At 42.1% G+C, this 25,240-nt stretch overlaps 1 protein-coding gene across 5 annotated transcripts in view; it reads left to right on the forward strand.

Annotated features, from left to right (window-relative positions):
- MIPOL1 (mirror-image polydactyly 1) overlaps window positions 1-25,240 on the forward strand; it is a 276,778-nt gene that overhangs the window by 234,515 nt on the left and 17,023 nt on the right. For 4 of the 5 annotated variants that reach the window (XR_012680290.1, XM_075193212.1, XM_075193214.1 and 1 more), the window contains exon 11: window positions 16,022-16,252. Coding sequence is in view for 4 of the 5 variants with exons in the window: in XM_075193212.1 (XP_075049313.1) it covers window positions 16,022-16,252 (231 nt within the window). In the remaining variant the exon portion in view is untranslated. Of the gene's footprint in view, window positions 1-16,021; window positions 16,257-25,240 lie in introns of those variants that run through there. The other variant, XM_075193215.1, reaches the window with a different exon arrangement.

A 25,240-nucleotide genomic window follows, 5' to 3' on the forward strand; every position in this document is an offset into this window, starting at 1 on the left:
AGCAGTCTGCTCTGGCCATATTCTGTCAGTGTTCAAGCATAACAACCTTCCTTTGTATGTTTTGTTTCAAGTGAAGAGACAGACATATGTTAGAGCTAGAGATGTTCACTGACCCCCGTGTTCTGGTTCTGGTTTTGGATCTGGATTAACGTCGTGTTTTGGTTTTGGCAAAACCGCCCTTGCGTGTTTTGGTTTTGGATCCCGAATTTTTTCCCCCTAAAATCCCTTTTTGTTTGCTAAAATCACATATTTTTGCTTTTTTTTCCCCCTACATTATTATTAACCTCAATAACACTAATTAAATGATTATAACTATAAGATTATATTATATAATTATGATAGCTAATGTTGAACTTTATTATGGTGTACATTGTTGATGCCTTATAAATGTATTTTTTTTTTGGGGGGGGGGGGGGTCATTTTAATAAAAACAGTAACATTATAAAAACAGTGTGTGTGTAGTTTATCATGTAACTGTTGGAGACCCCATCACTGTGAAGGTATCCGTGTGGCGGTGTGAATGTGGCCAGTCTGAGCATAGATGTAGCCCCTACGCCCTGTCCCATGTTATTGGCTAGATATGGGCAGCAGACGTGAAGCGCTGTGACAGTTGCTGGATTTTTAGATTGAATCACTTAGTAACAGGCACACAAGGAGAGAGGAAAGATAAAGCTGCTTTTAAAAAAAAAAAGTTCTTTAGCGTATCTGTGTGATAACAGGTAAAACACCTTTACTGCCATTAAATATTTACCAAGACTTGGCTGTAGGGCGGGTGCTGTGCAGTTCTGAGTGTGGAGCCATTGATAAGGTATCAGAGAGAGGGGCTCAGTTAATGATTAACCAGCCAGGGCGCACATTCCTTTTAAGTCTCTCTTCTTCCCTGAAAATAACCTGAAACAAGTCTGCCGGGAATACATCTCTGTTCTCATTTCACAAGAGCGGACAGAGAGGAGTGCTAGCTGCAAGCGGAGTGTGATGTAACCATGAGTGACATGGAGAATTAAATGATTGACTTGAAGGATACTTTTCAATGCGGCAGTGTGGGAAATTATTAATAGCCATGCTGGGGGAGAGCGGTGGTATGCTAGAACCAGGGGCAGGAGGGCATACGCCCGCCGGGCAGGGTCCCATAGCGGGCTACCTTTGGCTGGGTCACTGGGCCACCTGCATTTTCCTTTAAAAAGTTCCTAATAGGTTGCCGAGTCCAGTCTTACCCCCCCCCAGGCTAAAAATTATCAGCCCTCGCCTGGCTAGAACACACGTTACACACTATTTATGGCATGTTTATCATTTCTAATAGGCTGTTTGTTCACATTACAGGGTTAATTTACTAGATAGTTGCAACACTTTTAAAAAAACAAACAAACTACAACTTCTTTATTGCCTGTAACAATCACAGAGGTAGTGAAAGTTATTACCAGGCCTTATACATCGGATGCATGAAATAAACATTTGTGTTTTCACCTAAATACTGCTCAGTTTAGCCTCGCTTATGACTTAAATTAATCATAAGGGTGTGGGGCCATATGTACTGCATTTATTATAGTTGGGAATTGTGTCTGTGTGATTTGTTTCTTTTTACGTTGCTCGGAGTACATCTGGAAATTTGCTTCTTTGCCACAGTACAACATGGAGGTAAAAAGCGGCTCCCATCAAAAGATAGGGATGAGATTAAGACACCTTTACAGTGGAGATGTCAATGTGCTCTTCCGTACAGCAAGAAATAACCATAGAGACATACCTCCAACAATCGTTGCCTTGGGACAGGGGGCGTGGCCATTGCATGATTGGGGCGTGGTCTCAGCACGATGAGGTCGTGCTTAGCGCTTTTGACCCACTAGGTTGACCGTTTTCTCCTTCCCTCCAAAACCTTCATTGTGTGCACAGCACCCATTCACATCTGCTCTGCCATGCACAGCAGCAGTGATCAGGCAATACCTCCCTAATTTCCCACCGATCGGGGCAAAGCCCGATTGGGATAGCAGGACATGAGCCCTCAAATTGGGACAGTTGGGAGGTTTGTAGAAATGTGCTTTATACATTCCTGTATCTCATTTCAATATTTCTCAGCATGAGGAAATCTTGTTTGTTTCTACATTGCTCCACAAAAGAAGGTGCACCAGTGTGCCTACCCCGAACCTGGAGAGGAACGACTTGCTCTGCCCAGGTTCTTCCCTCTGTACAGGATTCTGATCTAGGCACATGCGCAACCTGAGGTGCCCAGCATGTCCACAGCAGTGGTGTAAGCCAAGCTTTGAAGTGAGGGGGAGCAAAGGGTAAAAGAGGGGCGCAAGTTGTTTTGAGTAGTGGAATAAAAAAAAATGGTCATTCAGTAAATTCAATGATGAAAAATGATTGTAAAAGGGGAACCTGTAACCATTAGGCTTTGGTGCATACAAGACTTTAAATCTGCAATCTTACTACTAGTGAAAGATGTTAACACAATATACTTACAGAACTTACAACAGCAGGTTGTACATGTTTACATGTAATTAAAGTGATGAAGTATAAAATTTATCAAAATTTTATATTAAGAAATTAAATAAATTATCTGACTTTTCCTACATCAAACTATAACTTCTGCTTATTAGGCACTCGTGATAATTTCTACACATACAGTACTCAGGAGTATAATATTAATAAGTTGGCGTTTATTACGGCCTTTTTGTGGAGCATATTGAAGTCAGAGGTGGAGGGCTGCAGTCAGTGTAAATGTGTTTGATTTGTGCATCACATGAGTGTGTTACTTAAATACATTTTGATGCAGTATCTGGAGCAGAATAAAAGCTTGATTTTCTTACAAAGGACAGCAGTCAGGAGCACTTTTACCATTCTGCCCAAATACAACCACACTCCTCAGAGGCAGATCTCTCGATAGCCCCGCCCTCAGGCTCACCTGCGCACTGCACGTCACACAGCAATAGTCAGGCAGCAGTGGGGAGGATCTGCATTACAGTGCCTTGCCTCAGGGCTAGACAATATCGCTCTTCTCTCACTGGCCATGCCGCTGCAGCATCCTTTAGCCCAGCCAGACTCCGCTGCTAACTCTCATGACAGCCGGCCCTCAAGGTGCCAATCTTAATCACAATTGTGTTAGGAGGAACATTTGCTCCCCCTGCTTTTCCCCTGACTTAGCCACTGGTCCAAAGCTGCATTTTGCACTGCACATCAGGAAATTTGTGGTTCATAATTGATCTCCACTTAGTGGATAAATGTGAGTATTAGTGTAGCTCATACTTACCAACTCTTCACTCTACGCCTCTGGCAGATCCCGGAGGGGAAGGGGGCAGGGCGTAGCAAATTCACAGCAGATGGCATCATGAAGTCTCCCACCCTGTCTACTTCACTAGAAAGTGGGCAGGATGGGGGAGAATGTCCTGCTCTCCCGGGAGTCCTAACTGGAATAAGGAAGTCTCCCGGACATTCCAGGAGAATGGGCAAGTATGTGTAGTGAGCACAAATATTTTACACATATTTTGTTGGTGGAGGTCAAATCATTATAAATCCTAAAGTGACTGTAATTGCATACTTACCAACTTTCTGTTGGTGAAATCCGGGAGCCTGCAGAGGAGGTGGGCGTAACAGGGGGGCGGGGCTCCAAGTGGCGTCATTTTGGACCTGCCCCCATGACGTGATGACGCAAAATGCGTCATTTGACAGCGGGGGGCGGGGCCAAACGCCGCGATTCACCGGGAATCGCGGCGTTTGGGACTTAATTCTGCCCACTTCACTAGGAAGTGGGCAGAATTATCCAGATGCGGGGGATTGCCACACTCGCCCGGGAGCCCGGGAGACTCTCGCAAAATGCGGGAGTCTCCCGGATATTTCGGGAGAGTTGGCAAGTCTGTGTAATTGTATTTATTTTATTTCTTTATTTTTCCACAACTGCAGTAGCTCCAAGTTTTATGAGAAGGGAGAACTGCGGTGATGTGTGCCAAATAGGAGGGATGATGTTGAATAAATGTGTAAAAGTCAGACACAGGAGCTGGTTGTGCAAGACAGAAGAGATATATAAAAGGAGGTTAGATGCACGTACACTTGTGTGGCTCAGTCCTGTCAGAAGGTTGGACTTTGATACCTAGCACAGTGTTTACATTTAATTATACAAAACCCAGTGTGACAGGCCATCAATATTCAGTTTGGGATTGCTTTCCAACCTGTCTGCCTGAGAATAAGGTGATACTGTGCAGTCTGCACACAGGACATGACAAAACACTGGCAGGAAGTGACAGCATATATCAGACTATTGCTACTTGAGAATTTTGTAAAACTTTAAAGGGATCGTACATTGACTGAATTAATTGTTAATTGCTGCAATTGAGAATGTGATAAGGAAAAATATAAAATGGGTCGGGGGATTTATTGCCATAGAGGGAAGCATACAGTATGTTTGGGTGTCAGCTGCCCCCTCTAGCACTGACTCTCACTGCCTATTTCTCCCAGGAGATTGCTGTCAAGAGTTCAGTCTACAACTAAGTCAGGTTACTTCCAAGGAAAAGCTGAAACGCCCAGTACTTGGGAATTAATGGTGTTAATGTAACTGAAAGTGCAGATGCATCCTGTTACCTGAGAAACTTTAGAACAGTTTCCTTTTTACTTTAACATTGCACAACATTAACTTTTCTGGAGAACCAACAGGTGACCTACTCAGAGATTTATCTCATCAGGAGAATACTCCTTTTTTTGTGTGTCAATTATCAATATAAAAATAATACATATTAACCCATACTTATACTTGCAAGTTGTTTCCCAGGAGGGGCAGGGGGGTGTATGGGGGCGGGGCTCTAAGTATTGCATCATTAGCCCCACCCCCAAACTGCCATCAGTATTTTGAACCAATAAAAATGAACCAATAAAAATGGGGCAGGGCCACGATGACACGTGCACTACATCACTAAGCCCCGCCCCCTACGCTTCATTTTGCAGAGCTGGCCGGGATCCGGGAGAATTGACTGCTCTCCCAAATTCGGGCGTCTCCCGGACATTCCAGGAGAGTAGGCAACTATGTATTAACCATTACTTAGTAGTTTCAAATTTTATTAGTAGATGTTGAGTCTAATATTTATTAGTACATATCTCCCAACAGTCCTGATTTTAGGGCTCTTTGTCCCTTGGGTGGAAAGTTTGGGGGAAGAGAGTTATGTAAAGGACAGTCTAGCGCTTTATAGTGCTACGCAGCCATCTGGGGGGGCGGGGAGTGGCCATGCCCCCATCATGCCATGGTCACGCCGCCTGTCCAGCTGCCAGGGACACACATGTTGGGAGATATGTTAGTAGATGATATTTACTATGTCTATATAGACTGTAATAGAAATCTATTGTGATCGTGGTCATGTTCGGTTAGTGTACTGTCTGAGCACTGTATAGCGCACTGATGGGCAACCTGGTGTATTTCAAGGACCGCATGTGCAGCCCTCCACCTTCTAAACAGGACATTCTTTACCCTTAATATCAAAATAACCTTGGCACCCCTTATCATTCAACCCCCAAAAAATGCTCTCGTGTGCACACCTATTGCAAAATACCACCACATGCCACTCAGATCTGCCACTTGCTCCAGAATATCAGCACATACCCTCAGAACCCCACGTGTCACAAAGTATCACCACATGTATTCCAAAACTTCCCCACATGCCTCCCATGTCACTCAGATTTCCCCATATGCCCCTAACAGCTCCCCGCAGAGCTCTTCACATCTCCCAGCAGAGCTCTTCACATCTCCCAGCAGAGCTCTTCACATCTCCCAGCAGAGCTCTTCACATCTCCCAGCAGAGCTCTTCACATCTCCCAGCAGAGCTCTTCACATCTCCCAGCAGAGCTCTTCACATCTCCCAGCAGAGCTCTTCACATCTCCCAGCAGGGTTCTTCACATCTCCCTGCAGAGCTCTTCACATCTCCCCACGGAGCTCTTCACATCTCCCAGCAGGGCTCTTCACATCTCCCAGCAGAGCTCTTTACATCTCCCAGCAGGGTTCTTCACATCTCCCTGCAGAGCTCTTCACATCTCCCCACGGAGCTCTTCACATCTCCCAGCAGAGCTCTACACATCTCCCAGCAGAGCTCTACACATCTCCCAGCAGAGCGCTTTACATCTCCCCACGGAGCTCTACACATCTCCCAGCAGAGCTCTACACATCTCCCAGCAGAGCTCTTCACATCTCCCAGCAGAGCTCTACACATCTCCCCACGGAGCTCTTCACATCTCCCAGCAGAGCTCTTCACATCTCCCAGCAGGGCTCTTCACATCTCCCAGCAGAGCTCTACACATCTCCCAGCAGAGCTCTACACATCTCCCAGCAGAGCTCTTCACATCTCCCAGCAGAGCTCTACACATCTCCCAGCAGAGCTCTACACATCTCCCAGCAGAGCTCTTCACATCTCCCAGCAGAGCTCTACACATCTCCCCACGGAGCTCTTCACATCTCCCAGCAGAGCTCTTCACATCTCCCCACGGAGCTCTTCACATCTTCCAGCAGAGCTCTACACATCTCCCAACAGAGCTCTTCACATCTCCCAGCAGAGCTCTTCACATCTCCCAGCAGAGCTCTACACATCTCCCCACTGAGCTCTTCACATCTCCCAGCAGAGCTCTTCACATCTCCCCACGGAGCTCTTCACATCTTCCAGCAGAGCTCTTCACATCTCCCAGCAGAGCTCTTCACATCTCCCAGCAGAGCTCTTCACATCTCGTGTATTATAATCATGTCCATTGATCATCTTATATATTATGTCCTTACAGAGTGTATTAGGACTTATTTGCACCCATTTCTTCTGCAAAATATATATTCACTTATTGACTTACACTGCATTATACACGTCAACATTTCCACAGCAGAAAACCTTTTACTTTTAGAGACAGACACAGAAACACTACAACCTTTGAACAGACAGACACATAATTGTACAGTAAATGAAAAATCCCCATAAGAAACAACCCACCTGAACAATAAGATGAGGTAAAAGACAGTAACCAATAGTAAACATCTTCTCCACTGGTAATTAACCGTCAGTGAAGGGAAGTCCCTAGGAATTCTGGCCTTGATCACTGTGTGGCGATCAGCTGTGCTGGAGTTATTTCTGTGGTCTTTGTGTGTCCCTGCCTATTTGGACACAATGGATCAAAAATGAAGAAAAGAAGATTTACTTTAACCTAATAAATTAGAGAACTAGTGTTTGGGGGAGTCTTGTTCACTTATTATGGTTTTACTGTTTTGGTATAGTCGGCACAGGTATATTAACGACCCCCTGCCCCTTATACCGAGAATCCTGGGATGACAAATTTGCCACTTCGGGGGTGCTAATATCACTAATTTTCCCAGCACCCAAACCCCAGATGGGTCAGTAAGATTAGGAGCCAGCCCTGCTCTGGCCAGCCTGGGACTGATTTTTAACTAGAGCACGGGAACCCAGTGTAAGACAGGTCAGATTAACGCTAAGGCTGGTTGAGGGTTTATAATTTTAAGCAGTAGATTTTTGTTTTTAAAGAAATTAAGAAAAAAAGCACGTATTTGTCCGAGGCTTTAAGAAAATCGTGCGTTATGAAAAATAAATGTATAAAGAAATTTCAGTATTGTTTGGTAATCCATATTCTCTTTTCTATGCTATGTGTGTACCGCTCACATTTTCACCATGGTCTCTGTGCTGTATAAACTGTACAGAAATAAGCTGTATGTAGTGGAGAGTATAAAACTTAGAGCTCAAATTCACATAAATGTGAAAATGGAAAACAGAATGCAGAAAGCTGATTGACCTGTGCTCCAAGCATTCATTGAATGAAACGTTGCCTCCGCTGCAGCACCTTTATAGCTCTCCTCAGTGACTTTAGAAAGCACCTTTAAATATATTACTGAAAACTCCTTTCACATGTTTGTGTAGCAACAAGAAGCTGGGTTATTACTCTGTGCTCTCAGCAATTACAGGCAGTAATGTATTCAGTGACATTCTGCAGGAATATTACTTTCTAATATTGTGTGCTGTACTGCTCGCATGCATATTAATCTCCCCCGGCGCCTGACGCAGCTGCTGCTGACATTTCATGATGACTGGTAAACGGCATGTTTCATTTCGGAGCTCAGGTCAAACTTTTTTTTTCTGTTAGTGGAGGTAAATATTCTGAATAGACAACGAGAGGCAAACTGGAGGCTTACGAGGAATTTGCATTATTCAGTTGATACTGAAGCGCTTCTGTCATGGAGGCATCGTGTATAATGAACTCTGATCTCATTGTGTATGACTCATTTCCGCTCATAGTATTATTCACCATATACTCTGTACTCTATGTGTCATATATAGAGCCATATGGCTCCATTTTTGGAGCAGAGTGCCACCATTTGTCATATTTAGTTATTAAATATAACAGAGCTCTTCTCATAAATGGAGCAGAGCTGACATCCACCATCTTGGGCCTAAGCTTAAGCACATAGCAGTCAACTAGTGTGGCTTCTGTTGTGCAATCTATAATACAGTAGAGTCACAAATACCATTGTGATGTCATCAGCCAACCCTATGTAAATGATTGGCTGCTGGGCAGTAGGTGTGATGACATCTGAAAAAGGTGAGGAATGGGACAAATGGATGTGCTAGGAGCTTAAATTATCTGGTATCATAATGCAGATAAAAGCTTTACCTGTGTAGGACTAAGTAGGTGTCAGATCGCTTCCAGAGTACAGCCATAAATGTCAAATGTTTACCAGTTTCTGGAGGATGCCCAAGGCAAATCATTGCCTTCAATCAGGCTTATAACAAGCAACTCTTGAAATTTTTATATGGTTGGCCAAGGCAACAGTTGTTGTGTATCCCTCTCTTCTAACATCAGTCACTTCCTTGGCTCAGGGTAAAGGTAAGCTCATCCACCATTCTTAAAAAGAAACCTAGAGAACTATTATGTCACTGATGCCTATATGCTCCTGAGTTAGGTGGACCATCAGACACTCCAGGCATCTGAAAAATATAAATAAAATTATATTAAATATAAATGAAATGAAAGTGCAAAAAACGATAGCGAGGGAATACTCTTACCATCCATGAAGGTTATGATCCTGTATAAAAGCAACCAGGACTAAGGGGTCTATTTTGGAACTGCTGCAGGTGTCTGCCAGTTGCCCGGGTCCACAGCCACATTAGCTATAGTACTGTGTGAATAATCATATTAGATCTTAGCAGTACAGGATATGGTTCAGTGGTTGGGCTTGGACAATACTCAACAGTGCACTAATTAGGGTTATAGGGGGCTGGATGTGAAGGAACCTTAGAAGTCCTAGACTATCAGTATATATAGTACATTAGAGGAAAATCCTTTTTATGTACAACAGCCAACATTTTCCCACCGAGCCAAAGAAAACTGCAACTGGGCCTGTTTCTTTAAAGCATGCATACTGAACATAATGTGCTTTGTTAAAAATAAAATAAATGCACATAAATCGGTTATAAGCGCATCTGAATTCAACAAAAAGTGGATGTGAAGATACATGTGGTGATGACTTTCGGGTGTAGGTCTGCTCTGCTGTACTAGACAAGACTCTGCAGGATACATCCGATACTTATGTGGAATATAAACTCACAAGAGAACGTAAAGGGGAAAAAAAAAGTGCAGAACTGTTGGCTCTACAACTGCTGCCATCATGGCTCACACTCCTCACCATTGGTGTTTTGTCTCTAGCAGAGCTTCTGACCAAAGCCCTGCACAGGCAGTGGAGTACAGGGTAGGAGGGACGTTTTGATAAAATATATTCAGTTTACTTGCCCTGACTTTCATGCAGATTAGGTCTAAGCCTAACAGGCTTCGACTAAGAGTCTGTATATTTCTAAACATAGAAGGTAACAATTTTTGTATGAAATGATAATTATATTGAATTAATTTACTGCTAGGCATTCATTGAAATACACATTCAACATGTGTCAGCAGGGCCTAAATAGGAAGATCAGGAGAGCCATTGAGAAAAAGAATAAAAGCACCTTAAAATGAATGTTGTTTAATAATAACACTAGTAAATAAAGCAAGGTCATTTAAAGGAGTACAATATAATACAGGGAAATCCCAACATCAGTGCATTAAAAACGTTATGGTCAAGTGAAACAATGTAATAATCGTCATTGTAAAATTTATTGCAATGCTATGTACTACCGCTGTCTTCCCCTCATGCAAAAACAAAACCACTTATGACAGTTAATATATATCAGTTGCAGTGTATTACTGAACTGAATAATAAGCATGAAATAAATGGAGGACCTCTACAGCAGGTTGCCATGCAAGGAGAGAGGTGCTTCTGTAAAACAAAGCTGGCTCAGTGAGTAACAGCTTGGTTCACTTGCTGTGCAGAAATGTATGATTCATACACAGGGGGCAGTAATGTTACAGCAACTGCAGTCCCAACTTTTTGATCTATATGAGAACCCATATTGTCCTAAAGATGTGGGAAGAGCTTCATCTGACTGCAGACTGAGTAAGGACGTTATACTTTTTAACAGAGCTGCAGTAGAATGTCAGGATAACATTGAACAATATATTTTACTTTCATGGTTCATGTCTGAAAAATTCAATTAATGGTCCTTTTAAATCTGACGTGTTGACCTAAATGGTTAAACGCTTTCACATTTTGGAAAGTGTGTCCTAAATATTTGCATGTTTGAAACTTGGAAGATATGTTATTATTTATAAGCTTACCTAGATATCCTAATGTCTTGTAAGACCTGCTTTCTACACAATCGCTTTTGCATATGCAATATAGCCATGTAAGCTAGTCCTAACTAGAAGTGAAGCTCATGGGGCATATGAATGCATTGGTTTTTTTTTCTGTAGTTTTCGGACATAAGCCTGAAAATTAGGGTTTGTTTTTTAAGTTAGATATGGGACTTTGGACTGGGAGAAGGGTGATCTCCAGCTTTGTTTACTCCAGTCGGTGATAAGGTAATCAGATTTATGGACGCCCACTCAATGTCCTAGAATCAGGGGCAGTGATAAGGTAGAGATTACTGTCACAGGATCCTCTTTGCTCACAGTGCACTATTTTAGAATGTTTTCAATTTCAGATTGCAAAAAAAAAAAGCTTTATTCTACTCAGTATGCTTTTATGTTTTTATTACCAATTAAACTAAATTTTCTTTTGTTCTAAACATGTCACTAGTTTTATAGCATTCTGAACAAGAATATCCTCATACATGTATTTAAGAGAAGATCTGTTCAATGTGCTTTAGGCCAAGTAGGAGTGAAATATTATTATTATTATTATTTATTTATATGCGCCAGCCTATTCCGTAGCCACACAGTCTGCAATATAGGCAACTGGTGATAGCTGGGATTGTTATTAGGCAAGTAGATGATGTCTGCGTCTGCCTCGTGAAAGTGGTCACCTTAGCCCCATGTGGTCTGAGCATGGAAAAGGCAGATCTTTTTCAATTCTGTCTCCAGTGTGGATGAGCAGTGAGGTCAGCTCATGTGTGGTGACATTTAATGTTATGACTCCTCAGTAGTCTTATTGGTGAAAGCTATCACTGTTCCATAGATGCCCAAACCTTTCAGAGTTTTAATAGAGCAAATTACACAAAGGCTCTCCATAAACACACATACTCAGTACTTCAGAAATAAACATGTGTTTTTGGAGGGCTTTTAAAAGCAGGGATCCATTAAAATAGATAGTTGTGATTCTCTGCCTCAATACCGAAGTAGATTTTTTTTAAAATTGTTTTGGAACATTGAAGGGCTACACTAATTTGAAATGAGCCCTGATTGCTGCAGGAACTTCTAAAAACCTGAGTTGCTGATAGTGACGGCATTAGTTGTATCTTCGGCAGTCAACTAACTGCAGGGGAATTAGGGCTGTCATTGTCCAATGATAATGCATGTTAGAAACAAATATGTAATAAAAGCCTCAATAACTACTGGTCAAGGGGGCACTGAGATCCCTGGACAGTATAAAATGATGATTCAAAAGAAGAAGGGGTACATAAATGCACACCATTATGTATACTAATCAATAGTTCACTGACAGCCCTAATCAGAATCTAATGCTCCATATACATAGATGTGTATGGACTACCCCCCTCTACTAAAAGCTTCCAAATCAAGGCTGGTTAATGTAATTAGGAGGCACTCCATACAGCATGTCTCTTCAAAATTATTCTAGAAGTCACCATCTCAGAACAGGCTATAATAGGGGTAAGGAGGTTGGTTTTCTTTCTATATCACTTTGGCATTTTACCCTCTGGTGGGTTTGTCAGAGTTAATATCTCTCAGGTCTAATTAACTACAAGTAGTCTCTACCAGAGCTAGCTATGCTTAGCAAGAACCCATGGTGACCAACCCAGGGTCTGAGAATATAACTATTTATTATAAGTTGGGGCACAGGAAAAAGGTGGTGGTACCTATAACAGTCAGATTGTCTCATTGTTTTCCTGCAGTTTACAAAATAAAACAGGCGTCTTATTGGTTGCCATATGCAATGCTACCTTGTTTGTTTTTTTTCAGTGAAAAAATAAATAATTTATATTACCCTTTATCTTCTAATCCACAAGCGATGCTAATCTGTAAATATATAACATATACTCCCAGTAGTGGTGCCAAGGAGTGTCATCATGCCAAGGATAAGGTTGTTTAGAAGATCTACTGGAATACCATCTCATTTCAGCTGCTAGACCAAGTGACTACTATAATTGCTGTCAACTGTCTTATCTGTTGCCATCTCTGTTCCTTTGGTTTCCTTCACTGTCTCTTTGGTGACAGCAGGTGCCATTGAACATGAGGAACAAATGTCCTGGCTGTATGCTACACACAGTAAGGCTAGGTACACAGTCAGGGCCTGATCAGCCAATAGGCTGACCAGGCTGCAGCCTGGGGCGCTGGAGCCTGGGGGGTGCAGCGTCACGGAGATTAATTTTTTTTCACTGCCTTTTTTTAGGCAGCGCCGGGCCTGCATCATCGGGATCGCTCCTGGTGTAAAGGGGGCGGCCCGACTGTCACTACTACATGACAGGCAGTCTGGCAGCGATCGCTGCTAGCTGCCTGTCAGGACGGCCGCGGGAGCTTCTTACTGTGGTCACGTGAGATCAGGACTTCCGCATCTCACGTGACCACAGTAAGAAGCGCCCGTGGCCGTCATGACAGGCAGCTAGCAGCGAGGGGGGGGGGGGCGCTGCGGCGGTAATAGCCTAGGGCGGCTGGTACCCTTGATCGGGCCCTGTACACAGTGAAGTATTTTCCGACCGACGTGTTATCTTAAATGATTGTACCTACGACTGAAGGTCCCATCAGTCTGGCGATTCATGCATACACACTGACACGATTTACCTTCAGATCTGTGTCCTTCATCTGGTCCTCTAGTCTTCAGAGAATGACAGCACAATATTCATTCATTCATTCTTGTCACATTGTCACACTGATTCAAATCGCCTTGTTATAGTTATCCACATGTCCTAACGAATTTCTTTAGCTTCTATGACTCTGAAACGTAACATTCTGTCTCAGAACAAACAAATAAATGTTTCCTTCTAAAGCGCACTCTACATTTATTCCCTCGGGGCATTCATTGTTAGCATCGGCTGAAAAGATCCCGACTCTGTAAACTCGATGGAGATCATGAGCATGAGTGTATACACACTACATGATCGGTTTGTGATTGGTCTGAAAATATTAAACAGTATGACCAAACAATTGAAATGATGATCGGCACGATATCTGACCAAACCGTCGGATGTCGGCTGATTTTGGAGGTTTTTCGTGCAATCATCGGCCCAGTGTGTACCTAGCCTTACTCCAAACTGACTGCTATCCACAAGGGTGCCTGTGGAGCATGAAAGCAAAAGCCCTCTCTAGAACCAGCAGAGGAAGGATGCCCAGTTAGGACAAATGCTGAATGTTGCCTACAGCTGACTTTTTTAAGTAACTGATTCACGTTTCATGTCTCTACCTTCTGATGTCTCCTGGTTCCAGCCATACTACCCAACCAGTGGCTGCTCAGAAATTCCAGTCACCAGTGACTGCTTTATTATTTATTACTGGAGGCTGATAATGATGCTGCCTAACAATAGCCAGCCACAATTTCCCCACCAATTGCTATTCTGCGACTTTCTGTGTTCTGTGTGCCCAGGGCCGGATTAACCATAGAGTTAACTGGGCTACAGCCCAGGGGCCTCTGGCATCCAGGGGGCCCTTGAAAGTGCTCAGCAGCAGTATTGATCGGTCGGGGGCGGGGGCGCCCCCAGCCCGATCAGTGCTGCTGAGCACTTTCACTGCAGTACTTCCCCGGCGCGCTGTATTCTCCTTACTGAGGAGATCTCGTGAGTCTCACTCTCACGAGATCTCCTCAGTAAAAAGTGTACAGCGCGCCCGGAGAAGGAGGTAAGTGCCGGGGGGCCTCCATTCCCTTAATCCGGCCCTGTGTGTGCCTCACACCTCTTAGATTGAAACCTCATTTTGGCAGGGTATGTCATCTGTTTGTGTTATGTCATAATCCCCTCAATGTGCAGTGCTGTGGAATATGTCATCACTTTATAAATAAAAAGATAATACATACATTTCTGTAAATGATACCTGTATAAACAGTTATCACTTCTGGTTGGGGAGTTCTTGTGTCATCACTACAGTGTTCATCTGGAACTCCTGTGTGGTATATAGAATAATGCAGCTCCTAATGGAAATGATTATGGATATTTAAAGTCCCCTCGGATTAGTGTGAGCTGTGTAAAGGCACCCTGCCTTCACCATTGTGCTTTTATAAGGTCCCAGAACTCCATATAGAGTAGTCTAAAAATCCCTCATGTAGATATTCCCATTACATCTCATTCACTTGTTACAAAACTTTAGACTTTTTGTGCATGTAATTTTAGTCTGTAGCCCTAGATCAATGCACTTGTGATATACATTTCTTTGGTGAAAGGTATTCATTGTAATCATGAATAATGCATTCTGTTTAGTGACTAGACTTTTATTGTCTTAAAAGTTGCGTGTAAATCCCATTAGTCACCCAGAAAGCTTGTAACATATCAGGCTGCATGTGATATACAGGAATCACGCAGTACCATTATCTGTATGTGGGAGGAAAGGTAGCCACTAGGACAGTGCAGAGCCTGGGGTGAGAATGGCAGCGAGTTTATTGTTTAACTTGCAGACGTGGACACTGGACTGTGTTGCAATGACTGGCTAATTGGGTAACATGAATTGAAGGTTGTGAAAGACAGCGAAGTATACACTTTGTGTGGCCCGGTATTCCCTCATGTCCTTACTAGTTATTTTTACCTTACATACTACATTTTTTTTTAACCTGGTCTGTTGGCAAAGTCTCTTTGCCAACAATTTTTAGCCCTACATCTCCAATGACTGTATTGTTTACTTGCACTATAGAACATAGCAAACTAGTATCACCCAGCATATCCTAAAAATGATTTGTATTAGTTTTTAAAATTAGTAATGTCTTCCCGTTGGACATCAGTGTCTAATTTTAACAAGGTGTTCAAATGGAAAGAAGTTTTTGTAACCGTGTTTTACTACATCTCTCCATGTTCATCATCATCATCATCATTTATTTATATAGCGCCACTAATTCCGCAGCGCTGTACAGAGAACTCACTCACATCAGTCCCTGCCCCATTGGAGCTTACAGTCTAAATTCCCTAATATAGACACACACTCATACACAGACAGACGGAGGGAGCGACTATTTTGATAGCATGTTACAGTGTTTCATACTTCATTTTTAGCTACTTGGATTCCTGGTGTGTTTTCTCTTTTAATTGAATGGGAATTTTCTCCATTTGATAGGCCTATACATTATATGCAATACGAATATTGCTGTCCTTCCTTGTACAATGTTGCTTTTATGTTGTTTTTCTTTGTTTTGTCTTTTTTGTACCTTGACTGATCTCGCTCTATTAAAAAATACATATATGCTGAGAACAGAGTTTCCCCGTGCAGTATAATTTATATGCCTTATTTAACATAGATGAAAAAAAAAAGTATGATATATTCTTAAATGTACAGCACATTGTTTTTCTATAATGCTCTCAGACTTTGTATATTGTGTCTCTCCAGCTTGCACCAGTCCTTGTCTCAAGAAGTAGATCTAAAGGAACAGTTCTCCAGGGCGATGACCCTTTATGATGAAGCTTTGAGAAACCGAGCAGAGCTGTTCAGAATAACTCAGCAGCAGAGTCAGGAGTTGGGACTCCAGCTGCACGAAGCACAGAGTCAGAATGCAGAGATGAAGGAATCTCTGCGCAGAGCGACTGCTTGCCAACAGGAAATGGAAGAGAAGGTGCACAAGTAAGTCTACTGAGCTGCTCTTCTCTCACTTCCAATAGAAAGATCTCTTCCGTGACTTGTAGTGTCCTTGAGCTATCAACAGATGTTTTATAATATTTTAGAAACACCATCCTCAAAATAACCTTAGAATCGGGGTGGCTGCAGTGCCACTTTTAGCCAGTAGAGCTCCCCCAATATTTCCCTTCCTATTTATTGGCACCACTGTGTGTACACTTCTGTAAGTAACGTATCCCTTATAAATTACTATGTGAGTTTTGGATTTATATACCTGGATGGATGTTATACAATAGACATGCTTTGCATAAAAGAACAATATAATGCTTCTGACTTTGTTCAACAAAAACAACTGTTATTCAGCTCGCTTCTGGTGATAGATTAAGTAAAAGTTTTTTTTACTATAATAAAGGGGAACTCCAACTTCAATTACATCTATCTTCCAGACAGCTTTGTTCATTTTTGTTGTCCTTTGATACAACAACAGATCCACTGATTATTTAGTTTAGTTCAAGGTGTTTCAGTTAAACTGAAGCATGTATAATGTGAATGTAGAATAGTGGCTCCTAGAGAACAACTTACTTATACCCCATTCATACTACACCAAAATCCCGGGTTTTTGCCGGGGCGAGCTCAAACGACCCGGGTCTTGGTGCAGTATGAATGGTACAAGTCAAAAATCCCGGGTCTAAAAACCCGGGTCTTCAACCCGGGATTTATCGAGGGGTAATTCCCGGGTCGGACCCGGGTTGCCTGCACTATGAATGGTGCAACCCTGGTTTTTCAACCCGGGTTGCACAGAAAACAAGCTGATTGGCTGTCTGCCTGTCTCTGGAGGATGATGTCATCGGTGGGAGCCCGTGGAAGATTCAAACAATCACCACCCACTTTTGCATCATCTTTATGCGTCAAAAAACCAGTCACCTTTCAATGATATCACCATTTTTCAGCCAATGAAAACTGCTCTGGTGATGACTCCCACAAATTGCCAGGGCACAGACTTGTGCAGTATGAATGGGGTCAACCCGGGAAATTCCCAGGTCCGAGGTGCAGTATGAATGGTGTTTCTGAGCTGGGACACTCCGAGCCCCGGCAAAAACCCGGCTTGAAAAACCCGGGGCGGCAGTATGAAAGCGGTATAACTCTACAGTCTGTCTTGGATCTGCCTACCCCCACAGTCTATGTGGTACAGCAGACATTGGTATATGATTTTTGTGTACATATTGTAATTTGGCAGCATGATTAGGTCTACTAACAAAATAAATAACTTATTTTATAGTTTTACATAAAAAAAATTGTCCTGATAATTCCCTACATTTGCTGCTCTAAAACTTGCTGCCTGAGACAACTGCTTTAGATTGTCTCATTATAGGCCCACCCGATCATGTACATAACTAGTAACAAAGTACTTGAAAGACTTTAGGTAGATGTTTGATGAAATGGAAATTGTGATGCTGGTGACGAAGCGGCGATCTTCAATGAAGACTAACCAGCTCTCTTTGGTAAGAATATTAAATCGATTTCCTTATTGGAACTGGATACAGCCACGATGTTATAGAATACTTAACATTCTATCTCAGAATAGCCAGTAAATGATTACCAGCTTACAAGGAGTTGGAATGTATGCACAGTTATACTTCCAGCAGGTGGAAAAAGAAACAGTGACTTGGATGGCTGCTTCACAACTGAGCCTTGTTGTTATACTGCGGGCTGGTATTCATAGCTTTAAGTAATAGATCTTTGCCTGAGAGCAGATGAAATGCATATACCTGCTTTGGTCATACTGAGGCACACCTTTGAGGAGAGTAATAGCCCATGTGTCACTGGTAGCTCTGTAAGTGGCTGATCGCGCCCCAGCTAACTTGCATCTCTAGTGACAGTGCTGACAAACCTTACAGAGCTACTCTGGTTCTCCTGCTTCCAGTCTGTGGAAGAACCTTGGATCTCCATCAACAGAGTAAGTAGGTCTACATTATGCAAAGGAAAAAAAAAAAAACAGGGACAATTTGAACATTTAAAGTGGCATTTGTGCTTCAAATGTCTCCTATAATCTAATATAACTACCAGTTTATGGGAGATAAAAGTAAATTAAACTCTTTGCACTTGTCCAACAAAATGACCAATGCAGTGACCTGTTTATCAATAGCCCCCGATCCCTTGATCCTGGTAAGAAGTTTTTTTTTTATCACCACTTGTCAAATTAAAAATCACTATTCGTCACAGAAATATTGGTCGGACAGCTGAGCGATATTCAGCTGTCTCTGCGATACTGGCCCGGGGTGCTAAGGGTTAACTTACCACTTTGTCAGGCCAGTCTTTTACAAATGTGTGCATATGTGAGCCAGCTCTCAGTTCCGACAGTGTGAAAATGCAGAAAGTTTCAAACTATATTAAATTTATTTGAAAAAAAATAATATACTGTATTCAGTAAGAATTGATTTATTTGAACAAATAACTTTTTAAATGATTTTAATCTAGAAATGGTGATGACGGAACAGAAATTGTGGTGGTACAAGTACCGCCTTGGTACTTTGTTGAATAGGCTTCCCCGTGCAAAAGCTGTGTCTCTGGTGGTAGCGCTTTCATGTGTAGGGCGAAGTGTTACTGTCATAAAAGGAGTCAGCAATACAATTTGTAATCTAATAGCCTGGTTATGCAAAATAGCAATGTCAACCTTTCTTGTATATCAGAAGGCTTCAGAAACATATCAAGAGTATTGTTGAATGTCTAAACAGCACTTTCTCTGTGACTGTATCAGGGCCACCGGAAGGTGTGTGGCAGGGGCGGGCTGGCCCTGGGGGCAGGGGGGCATCGGTCCCCCGGGCCGCTCATTTTCACTGCTGTTAGGGCCGGCCGGGAGGCAATTTCGGTGATCTTTACCGGCGGCCGCATCCCATGACACGCGATGCGGCCGCGTCATTGGACGCGGCTGCATCGCATGTCATTTGATGCGGCCGCCTGGGCGCCCCCCGGGCTCAACTCTGCCAGCCCGCGCCTGGTGTGTGGTCACCTTAGACACCTTCCCTCCTTATCAGACACTGTGCCCCTATCCTCCCTTACTTCACAAGTCAGTGGTCAGCGCTCAGTGTTGGGGTGCCGCACTTACATAAACATTGAATGATTGGCACTCTAGCACTCCTATACCATGGTTCACTAGGCACCCGTCTAGGCAGGGGCAAGCCTATACTGGGTGCTGCAGCTAGGGGGCCCTGTGGTGATGGGGACCTAGTAATGCCATGTTGCCCCAACCTCCAAGACCCCGCACCCCTCTTAGGCCTCTTCTTTGCTGAAAATAACAGAACATAGGCCTCTTCTGACAGGCGCATGTGCACGCTATGCTATATTGAGAGGGGGCGTGGGAGGCGAGGTCGCCATTGCCAGGTCTCTACCCAGCTATCTGTTCCACCCCTGTACCTGGGTTCCCCTTATGGTTGCTCCGGCTCCTTGGCCCATTTTAACATACAATATGCTTTCCTCCAAGCAGAGTACTAATCAGTAGCTGGCACTGACTTGACCAAAGTAACAAACTTTGTTGTTCAGTATTTTTCAGCCAGCTAATTCCACCAAAGTCTTCATAGTATGAGTAATATAAGTTTGTCAAAGAATAATTCAGTCTTCATCAGCTTCCCAGGGTCTCTGGAGAATTAGTAGTACTGGCAGGACTGCATCTCCTTAAAGTTAATATCTGCAGAATTTAGAAAAAGAAAGTTAAATTATGTCTTTATAAAATCCACTTTCTCCACCAACACAAGTACTTGCTTGCCCAATCTCTTACCTGGCTCCTTTTTCTAGCAAGTATGTTGGATTCCTCAATCCTTCATAGACACTTACCCTGCTGAATTGAGCAAACAACAGGGGTCACACTGAAGTATTAGTTTGGAGGCTCTGTAAAAAAAAACAAGAAAAAAAAACACAATTTAAAGTGAAAACTTTATTTATGAACTCCAGATATTCAGAATTGAAATCTAATTCCTGTGCTATACCTGGGTCTTAAGCTTGAGATGATGTGCAGAATTTCTTGGTACTTATAATTTAAGGAGTACTTGGAAGAAGTAAAAATAAACTGAAACAAAAGTGGCGAAGTGGGCAGCGTGTATTTAGTACTTAAAGAGCTCTGTCTCTAGAAACATACTCCACAGTTTATGATTAAAGATGGAAGGATAATCATCAAAGTATATCTGTGAGGTTCTGACTGGTAAAAGTTTATAAACGCAAACTTTATTAAGAAAAAAATGACTTTCACCCCTGCTCAGCAGTTCAGGATTACTCAGCAATGCAAATCTCTCCAGGGTATTGAAAGTAGTGACAGCTCTGCAAGTTCCACTGGCCCCTAAAACACACACAGTAAAACAAAGCCCACCCACCGTCAAACTCGCACAATAACAGTAAGACACACAAAAATGTGGCTGTCTTTTATATGCCGATCTCCTGCCTTTAGGTTTGAGATGCACAAACACACAGAAACATCTGTTTTGAGGGCGCTTCTAACATACAGGACAGAAGAATAGTGACTCTAAGACACGTCAGCTGAGTGTGAAGTGGATACAGCTTGGCAAAGACACATCAAGGAGGGGGGGGAGGCAGGTTAAAACCTGGTTACCTTTTCCTAACACAGCTGTGACAAGTATTCTGCTGCTGAGAAGAATCAGTATAGGAAGCTCATAGAAAGCACAAAGAATTTAGCACTGGGGTGTGAGAGGGATGAGGGTCTGCACAGAGTCTGTGAAGTACAGGGATTATCATAGTGGTGAGCAGAGAGTACACAAAACTCTTTTCAGCTACCCAGGCAGTCACATTCTACCTCTTTCTCCATCAATCTCCCCTGCATATAGTATAAGAGGAACAATGTGCCCACTTAGTGCGGAGAAAGTGCCACTTGTCCGTGGATGAACAGAGGTGGGATTGCCAAATTTCCCAGATCATTACTTAAAATGTTCTGCAATATGTTTTTGTTTTGTGTCTGCTAAACTGAACCAAGACTGTTGTCCTGACTTATAACAGCAGCATGCATCTATAGAGCCACCTAACAAGGGCACATGTAATATTGACAGGTTCATGAAAATAGCTTACAGCATATCTTCTCTAATGCTGACGCAGGGTTAAACCTATTACCATTAATTTGGTAAATTTAACCCAGATTTCTGCTCGCGGCTCCCTGAGTCGCAAGCAAAACCCAGTGTTAAAGATTACCGTATTAACGGTAATTATGCACACCATTACCGTAGTAACGGTAATAGTACGCAGGCCGCATTACTTTCAGCAGTAACGCGCCCAATTGAATATACCCCTTAGAATACAGTTGTAGGAGCAGAAATTTGAGATAAGATCATTACCCAACAGGTACCTGTTGCACCTTAATACAAAAAGAGAGCAGAAGACTGCGTATCTGCACACATGTATGCTACACACAGAACCATATCAATGAAGTTAACAATACATAGGGCTAGATTTACTAAGGTGCGGGTTTGAAAAAGTGGGGATGTTGCCTATAGCAACCAATCAGATTCTAGCTGTCATTTTGTAGAAAGTACTAAATAAATGAAAGCTAGAATCTGATTGGTTGCTATAGGCAACATCCCCACTTTTTCAAACCCGCAGCTTTGTAAATATACCCCATGGTCTTGTTGAATGTTGCATCGACAGTAGTTGAGATATGTTATGTTAAACCATTCTGCTCGTGATTACTTCGTTTATAAATGAGCCTTAGGGGCATATTTACTAAACTGTTGGTTTGAAAAAGTGGAGCTGTTGCCTATAGCAACCAATTAGGTTCTAGCTGTCATTTTGGGGAATGTACTAAATTAATGATAACTAAAATTTGGTTGGTTGCTATAGCCAAACCTATAGTTTAGTAAATACACCCCCAGGTTTCTCTTTTGTGTTTTTTTTGGCCAAAAATATAGTGAAATTCAAAGGTCCCTCTTTTATTGCATTTGACTTGCCAAGCAGATAGGCATGAACAAATATAACATAGTATTACATTGATAGTATTAATATTAAAAGAGAACTTCATAAAATAAATTTATTTGGGTAATGAAACCAACCCCCAACACATGATTATTGTAATGCAAGAGGTGTACTTTCTATGGTGTTTTCTAAAAAATGTTATTACTGCAGTTCTAATGTATTCAATTCCCAAACACGGTGTTTGTAGGGTTATCTGATATTAATTAAGGAATCGGATTGATTACTAGCTGGAAAAAGAAGTATTAGTTCCAGGTAACACTGCATTTATTTGGATTAAAACAGTCTGGAATGCAAAGAGCTTATCTGCCAACACCCTAAATATTTACTACACTATTATGAACACATATGGCATCCAGACAAGGACACTTCTGTGGAACAATTATTGTTTGATAGCTTTTGTGCCACATACAGTAGGTCGTAGGTGTTACATTTGTATAAAAGTAATAGTTATAATAGCATCTAATGCTGATAGAAAATACAAATGCTTGTTATATACATGTTGTGTATATAACAAAGTTTAGAAAAAGAAAATCATCTACCCTACAAAATAAAGTAACCACTGCAACTACCAGTCCAGTGTAAGACTCAATTAGCCCATAAATGCGATTTTTGTTTTCTTATAAACTAAATAAAATATACAAATCTCAAATACTATTTCCTCTCACAATTTGACAAAGAGCAATCATTAAACTCAAAAGGCTATAACGTTGTTTTATGTTATATTTTTAAATAGTTTGTTTTTCATTGCTTCGTGTTGTATTTTAACAAATCGTATTATTGGGTGAAAACAAACAATGTCTTTTAGTAGAAAACGAAAATCATTTTATTTACGTACAAAAGTCAGTGAACTAAGTAGATGACTTTTCTTCCAGCTATTAATTGCTTAGGATTTTTTGTTTTAACTGCTTGTGGTGTAAGCATGTTTTCATAGCTTATGTTACTACAAGTAACAAAGTTGTAGCAGTGTACAGTATTCATTATTCACAAAAGCAAGGTGCCAAAAGTGCATATTATCTATAATAAGGTGTAACTATTTTTTTAAACAAAATCTGTCACCGCATCTAAATTTGCTTAGTAAACATTTAGGAGAATTAACTGTTGAGTCTTTAAGCCACAGATCCCAGCGGAGCCTTTTTTGCTTTTTATGAATACATATTCCTTTTCTAATCTGTAAGTGAGCAGTTTGCTGTGGAGAGGCTGTTGTATACTTTGAAATACTATGTAAATATGCTTTTTTAATTCTGGGTGAAGCCTACGATCGGCTAGACCTAATTTGTTTGTGCTTTCGATCTTACTAAATATTAGCCTTGACTTTACAGCTATTTCAGTCTGCCAGACACAGGCTTTGTGTCTCAAATATTCCACAACAATCATCTCCCGACTATTTCCCTCTCCAGAGTTTACCCAAGTATGCTCCGTATATTTTGCTACTGATAAATCAATAGTACTGTGTTGTAATATGTAAACTTCCAGCTGTAAACGACTTATAAGCAAACTCTAACCACGGGTCTAATATGTCACCCCTGATCCTGTTGGCTTATAAAACATTTGGCTTGTTTTAAGCATAGTCTGTATGTGTTAGAGCTAAGCAGCATGAACTGCAGAGGATATATGCATCTATCCCTAATGTCTACTCTGACATGCTCAGGGAAGTCTGGCTGCTTACTGCAGAACAGATGCAATGCTTGCACCCGGCCTGAGAGCACAAGACTCTCAGCTATTTTATTGAACCTGACAGATAAGCTTGTTTATCATATATATAGGCTAATGCTGGTTACACACACAGCATTATTAGGCAATTGGCTCAATATTGCCACTTATGTGATTGTAAAAAGGATTTGATTGGTTAATTATCAGCATACTTTCCAACTCTCCCTGAATGTCAGGGAGACTCCCTGAAATAGGGGTGATCTCCCTCACTCCCTGAAGGGTCTGGCATTCTCCCTGATGCTGAGTCAGTACAAGACGTGGTTGGCTTCGCCATCTGTGGCATGATGACACAGTTCAGAAATTGTGTCCTATGTCCATGTATTGATGCCTATGGAGGTGGCCATTTTCATGGAGACCAAGATTTAATCAAAGACTGACAGGTAAGACAACATGACTTCAGTAATGGAGACAGAAATGTAAAAGACAATTCAGTTTCTAGAGATTCATTAGCTGCTTTGCTTTAACGCATAGTTGCCTACTCTCCCGGAATGTCTGGGAGAGCAAGGCAACCTCCCGGTTCTCGTCCCCACAATAGATAAGTGTTGGGTACAGGGCTTAATGATGCAAATATTGCATCATCTTACAATGGGTGTGGGGCCAAAATGATGCGATTTGTCAAGCCCCGCCCCCACACGCCCACCTCCCCCGGGATCTCCCTGATGCCAACGAGGAAAAGTTGGCAAGTATGATTATCAGGCATGTTGGGAAATGGAGATGTAAGACGACCGCGATTGGTGTGTATGTACAGTCAAGTTCTGACCATACTAACAGGCCCCATTGAAGCAGGAAGTGATCTGGCTAATCAGCCAAAGCCTTGTGTGTGGCCGTATTGCACAGTGATCCTCCCATGAAATGCCACTTTAATGCATAATAAAAAGATGGACATCACGTGTTTGGCAGTTTTATTTACAAGAAGATTTGTGCATTATGTGGGTTAGTGTCCAAAGCTTCCTGCATAAGCAAAGAGCATCATCACAAACATCTCTAGTTCTAATTATCCAGGGCTGGCGACATGAGCACCAAAGTAATCTCCACGGTTCTCTGGCGTTTCTTATGGGGCAAATGCAGCTCCTGTTTCCTCCCTAAGAGATGTAACACGGGAGCTTTTCACGCAGCAGAACAACAGCTCGGGAGAGAGGTTTCAGAGCTTTTTCACTTATGGCGGGAAAACACTCACTGAAGAAAATCTCCATCCTATCCAGTCAGTTTCTCAGCAGCTGTTTACTGGCTCGTGTGACAGGTGTAAGAACAACAATAGACTACGGTGAATCCGTTTAGTTTCCAACTTTTGATGTGCTCATTGGAGAGGACAATCTT

Source organism: Mixophyes fleayi, chromosome 12, assembly GCF_038048845.1.
Source record: "Mixophyes fleayi isolate aMixFle1 chromosome 12, aMixFle1.hap1, whole genome shotgun sequence".
Lineage (NCBI taxonomy): Eukaryota > Metazoa > Chordata > Amphibia > Anura > Limnodynastidae > Mixophyes > Mixophyes fleayi.